This window comes from Ostrinia furnacalis, unplaced genomic scaffold (assembly GCF_004193835.3).
Source record: "Ostrinia furnacalis isolate ACB-3 unplaced genomic scaffold, ASM419383v2 OfSCF0587, whole genome shotgun sequence".
Taxonomy (NCBI): Eukaryota; Metazoa; Arthropoda; class Insecta; order Lepidoptera; family Crambidae; genus Ostrinia; species Ostrinia furnacalis.
Window position 1 is genome coordinate 147,356 of NW_021130826.1, and position 6,319 is coordinate 153,674.

Below are 6,319 nucleotides of genomic sequence, written 5' to 3' on the forward strand. Positions count from 1 at the left end.
CTTACATCAGTAATAGGCGAACGAACGATTAATGTAGAGACAGTTATTTTATTCTTATATTTTTAGAATAAAATTAAATGAGTTATTGATTTGTAATTGAAGAAGTATTTTTTTTATATATTTTGACTTGAATTTTACTTGTAATGTTATGTTTCATAATGTTAGGAATAACGAAGTAATATTGAATGAAGCAAAAAATGTTATTTCAAGAAAAATGTGTAAATTGATCCAACTAAAATAAACATCTACAGGCAAGAAATCTGCGATTGGTTCTAATCTAGGCATTGACAATAAACCAATCACGGGCTTTCATGACTCAATTCCAACTCAAGTTTAGATTTGAATCGCTTTAGAGCAAAACTATCGAAATTGTGTACTTTTGGAAAGTAAACAAACTCGTAGGATTATGCGATAGTTGACTATCAATTTTGAGTTGAAACAAACTTTCGTAAGGTGTAAATGTAAGTTGAATTACTATGTGATGATGGAACGTTGCTTTATAGTTTTCTACCATTACAAAGTAATCGGTCAATTAAATGCCGACTAAGTAGACTGCTCAATGCTCATTCTATCAGAGAATCAACAGTTAGTGCTTTTTACAATCTGAGAGAAAACTTAATACACTACGTATTGTTAGGTTTCAGAAAAACCAACCTAACTGTTGTTTCATTTATAATTCAAGATCGTGAGTGTTGCTAATTAAATCCACCGATTACCTGTTTTCACTATCGAAGTCGTTCAAGTTAAAATCGCAAGTAATTATTACAGCACCGTATTTTCAAACGCAATTACTATTTTACCTTTGTGTTTCCAATTAAGGTTTAAACGCATAATATACAGAAATATCGCGATTTCATATTGAAAAGTTCGGCAAACTGACAATAACAATTATTTGCAATCACTAAAATTGCAAGTCGTACGTCTTTGTTCGCTAGAAATTGATTCAACAGGTATTCAGTAAGGAAGACCTGCCTTTAAGAATTGTATTTTACTTTATTATTATGTATAATTTCTCCAATATAATAACCAGCCTGTCTACAAAAAACTTTGGTAATTTCAAAATTTTTATTTTACAAATATTTCTTATAATTCGTCATAAAATTATTGGCTTACGACTAAGTTTCCTACATTTACAATACTTTAAAAATGTCTGCCATTTTGTACTTCAATCACACTTTCCCAAAAAAAAAAAAATTACTATCTACATAATAATATGCACAATTTCAGACTAAAAAATATTTTAATTATATCTGTAGTCTAAAGTTTATTTTTTAAAGTTACGTGATAGCTGACACGTCAGGAGTTTTGATGATAGTAGTTATATTTTGAGAACTTATTAGCTGACACAGCAGGAATTTACATAATATACTTGTCTGCCATTTATTTAGTTTTTGGAATTTATTTCTTAGTGGTAGTGGCAGCAGTCGAGTTTCCTGCAGGAGCGGCAGTAGTGGCCGGCGCGGCAGTAGTGGGGCCGGCTGCCGCGGCAGGAGTAGTTGGGTGACGCGAGCCAGGGCAATAGGTATTTTGAAAAGTTACTTAATAGCTGACATGACAGGAGCTTTGACGGCAGGAGTTTTGTCATTTATTTTGAACTTTATTTCTTTTTAGTGGTAGTGGCAGCAGTCGAGTTTCCTGCAGGAGCGGCAGTAGTGGCCGGCGCAGCAGTAGTGGGGCCTGCTGCCGCGGCAGGAGTGGTGGGAGACGCGAGCCAGGGTACTAGGTCCATGAGTACTCCGCCGATGCTGCTGAATACTGTCAGGTTTAGGCCGTTGGATGGAGCTGTGAAGGATAGAAAGTTATTTAGTTAGCTAAAGTATTGATACGTCTTACTCAATTCGTTTTTGGTGAAGTTTTCAACTCTTACTATCAATTTTAACTCATAATTCAGTGCTCAGGTAGGAAGTTCACAAAAAAAATTAGTACTTTTATTTTACATCTCGTAATATTTATTTATTAGCTCTAGGCTTCTTATCCCCGTCTGGCCAGTGCCACCCCAACCAATCTGGCCAATTTGTGTAGTGTAAATTAGAGAGGGTCGTGCTCCAGTATTTGATCATCAGATGATGATTGATTTATAGCGTCTTTGTTTTTGTTTTAAGATGCCTATGTTCAGCTGTGAACGTTCTATGTGGAAAGGATGATACTAAAAGATTTTATCGCTTACGTATCATAATCTTGACAGGCTGCGATGACTCCGGCTTGGCCGTCGTAGCAGCCTCTGAAGACGACTTCTTGGGACCACTACTACACATGGAGCAAACGCCGAATATGTCGTAGGAGTCGTAGTCATCGTCATCGCTAGAGTCGTCATCATCATCGTCGCAGAATAGACTGCAAAATATCGCTGATCCGAATGTTGGCTGGAATTTACAATTTTAAATCAACAATCGTTTGTGATTGACCTCTAATTAAGTACATAATGTGTAACAATTATTATTATGTAAATTATATTCATTAGTCAATAATAGGTACTCTCATTGTATGTACTAGCGTAATGAAAGAAGGTATTCCTTATAGTCCAGTAGAATTAGCTTTTAAATCGGAAATAATTCCTACAAAAGATTTTATTGTTTTAATGGCTTCATTGGTTGCCCATTAAGACTCTCCTAAGTTTTCGACTTCGACGGAGTTGTGCTTAAGTGGTGGGGGCCCCCGAAAGAGGCATTTTTTCGGTTTTCCGGTTATAGTATTTAAACTATTTTCACGCGTACAAAGTTGATTTTGTGGCGTCGAACCTTGGACCAGGCATATAGCTAAGCAATATAATCGTACAGGAGGGTACAAGGAAGAGAGGCAGCCACATTAGGTAACACAGAGTCGTTCAGGAGAGTGTCAGGAAGAGGTGCAGCAACCGCAGTTAAGGAACGGCTGGGACGAACAAGGATAAGCGAATCAAACTCGTGAGCCTTGTTAGGGTTACACTGATTAAGGCGAACCTTTACAAGGCTTGGAAGCATGTGGGTAAGCCATTGGACGTGGAGAGGGTCATTAATTATACGTATATTTTCTACTTTGCTGAACTTTAGCGCGAGAACGGTTTGTCCAAAACATATGAATTTGGTCTTATTCAATGCAGGATTAAGTGCCCTTTAACCGTCATGAAGACCACTTTTCGATAGGGTAAGTCCTTTACGCGGTATAACCGGAAAACCGAAAAAACGCCGCTTTCGGGGGCCCCCACCACTTAAGCACAACTCCGTCAAAGTCGAAAACTTAGGAGAGTCTTAATGGGCAACCAATGAAGCCATTAAAGCAAAAAAATTTTTTGTAGGAATTATTTCCGATTTAATCAATTTTTGTGTTTAATTCTACTGGCCTATTAAGGAATTTCTAGTTATTTTCATGTAGAAAATGTATTTAAGTATGAAAGTACATTAGAGATCTTTTTCCCACGTAAACGTGGGTAAAAAACATGTTTAAAATATAGGTAATCTACTTGAGTATGGAAAAACTTTTCAGCGAATTTGGGATTTCTAATCTAACTTTAGCGACCCATATTTGAGATTATAGCATGCATCGATGAAGTTTTGGTAGGTATACATTTTTTTATACAAAAACCTTGTCGGTTACAAAATAAACAATGGAATTTCCTTTTCTTTCCTTATTTATTTATTTATTTATTTATAGATATGGGAAAACTTTTAAACGAATTTGGGATTTCTAATATAACTTTAGTTCAGCGACCCATATTTTCAGACTTGATTGCATCGATGAAGTTTAGGTATACTTCTTTTTTAAAAAACCTTGTCGGGTTCAAAATAAACAATGGGATTTCTCATCTTCTAAGTACAGTTAGAGTCAAATAGTTCGTGACACCCAAAGTGGCCAAAAAGTATCATCTTTTTAATACAACCTTATTCTAAAGGTAACAAGGATGTATTACGAACTTATTGGTTACTAACTTACTATGGATGTCATGAACTATTTGACGCTGAGTGTACCTACATGTAGAGTAAGTAAAGCAACTGATGTCATTCCATACAATTTTCCGACACACATAATAAGGATGTCAAATTATTTATTGTTACTCGGAAAATGTACCCAATTATATTACTTTCAAACGCTGTCTTCATACATTAATGTAGCAGAAACATAACAAATTAACATACAGAATTTGAGTTTCTTTTTTATTTTAACCAACACGTATGCTGAGAAATATTTTTATGAAACTTTTCCTCTGTATGCTCTAGAAAATGGTTCTAAACTTTGCTCTGGAAAGTAGGTTAATAAGCTCCTGGACACCGAGCAACGTGGATTTTTCCTGTTTGAGTTAAAAAACTAAAATATGGCAAGAGAAAACTGCATTTAATGCAGATGCACATTTTTTAGTCTTTTTTAGAAAGGCTTAATATTATGACTTCGTTTCTGCTTGTGTTGTTTCATAAGAATCCCACTAGATAGGAAAGTTTTTTGGACTGTGGATGTGGACTTTATAGTAAAGCAACTCTCAAACATCAGATCAGATCTAGATTCAAGTATTTAAAGACGACAGCCAAGCTAAACACTGGCATCTTACTAAATGCAGTTCTTATATGGGCGATTTTGCAATAGCCTTGTGTGATGTCGTCTCTAATGATTAATCTTAACATTGAGTTTGAATCGATTCGAAAATAAAGGGTTTAAGCAATAATAAAAAGCCGTGCAAAATAACTAGTTAAGAGTTAGATTGATACTACATGGGTCAGCAGACCTTCGTGAATGGTAGGTATCGTAACATTTTCCGCCGTCTTTAACTGACAACTTAATTCTTGTCAAACACAAACAATGTATGAATTTATACATTCATGCTTTTTGTTTGTAGCAAAGACAATTGCATACATAATTCAAATATTATCATGCAAGCCGCTGTTACCGCGTGCTTCTTATAACTTGAGTACCTACATTACAAGCTATAGTTATCGGTAGTCAACGTCAAATATGTCATCTTGATTGTGTATCACCAGTTAACTTTAATGGCGTTGACATCCCTTACTGCACAAGTGTCAAAAACCTTGGCTTACATATGGACACTACGCTCAGCTGGAACACCCAAGTTGCAGAGGTCAGTCGGAAGGTAACCGCCACACTGCGCTCCCTCTGGAGGCTCAAGAATTTCCTTCCAGTTAAAACAAAAATTACCTTGATCCAATCACTTGTACTCCCAATCATCGACTATGCTGATGTGTGTTACCCTGACTTGAATCAAGATCTCCTTACAAAGCTAGATCGACTGATCAACAACGCCATTCGTTTCATTTTCTGTTTGCGCAAATACGACCACATCTCCGCTTACCGATCTCAGCTACAATGGCTGCCTCTCCCACTTCGACGCAAAGTCAGAATCTTATGTACTCTTTTCTCGATCCTGAATGATCCAAATTCCCCATCTTATCTCAAGTCACAGTTCACTCTTCTCAGTTCAACGCACTCACGTCAGCTCCGTTCTTCTAATAAGTCTGTCCTTTCCACCCCTCTCCACCGAACTGGTTTTCTCTCTGACTCCTTCCGTCTCCAGGCCATAAGGCTCTGGAATTCTCTGCCTGAAGATATCAGGCAAGCCTCTAGCAAGTTTTCGTTCAAAAAATCTGTCCATAACCACTTTCTCCAAATGTTATCATCTTCATGAATGGTTTCTGTTTTAACTTATCGTCATCCAACATTATATCTATCATCTTAGTATGTATTTATTTATTATATTATTTTATATATTATTTATGTATGTGTATATGTAGCTTATTTGTTTTGATGTCGCTTTGTTTTTTTTTTTTTTTTTTTTTTTTTTTACCGCCAAACTAATTTTTCTGCATAACCCAAAGGTAAACTGGATGAGAATGCCTTATGGCATTAAGTTCGCCTAGTGTTAATATTTTTGGCATTGAAGTATAAATAAATAAATAAATAAATTATTTATGTTTTCCCTTCCGACAAGTTTTAAAATTAAGTTAAGTTTACAACGCTTCATACTTAAGTGTAATTTTAATTACACGTCAGTATTACTATCAATACATTTATATCACGAATCTCATAAGCTTTTTCTGTTTCATTATACCATGACATCAATTACCTAGTTCCACACTAAGCCAAATGATTAACTAAATTATTCTAATTTCGAATAATTGATATTTCTCTTACCTGACTCAAAGTCAACCTGTAATTCACAAGTAACACCAACAAGAGCACGTATGTCCGCGCGCTAGCCATTGTCGAATGTGTCGTGAAAAACTGCAGATCACCTCTTTTCTTACACTTATAACATATGAGTGTCGCAAGATACCTGAATTACTGAGCCTAGCCATAGAATAAACATGTGGTAGAGAGGCCCTTTACCAAATTTATA

General features: G+C 35.8%; 1 protein-coding gene across 1 annotated transcript; it reads right to left on the reverse strand.

Moving 5' to 3' along the window:
- Positions 1-1,405: 1,405 nt before the first annotated feature.
- Positions 1,406-6,319, reverse strand: LOC114366217 (uncharacterized). The gene is made up of 3 exons (XM_028323011.1): positions 6,115-6,319; positions 2,168-2,363; positions 1,406-1,782 (listed from the first exon to the last, which is right to left on the reverse strand). Exons 1-3 carry the CDS (start codon positions 6,181-6,183, stop codon positions 1,598-1,600), a joined length of 450 nt encoding a protein of 149 aa, XP_028178812.1. The 5' UTR covers positions 6,184-6,319; the 3' UTR covers positions 1,406-1,597.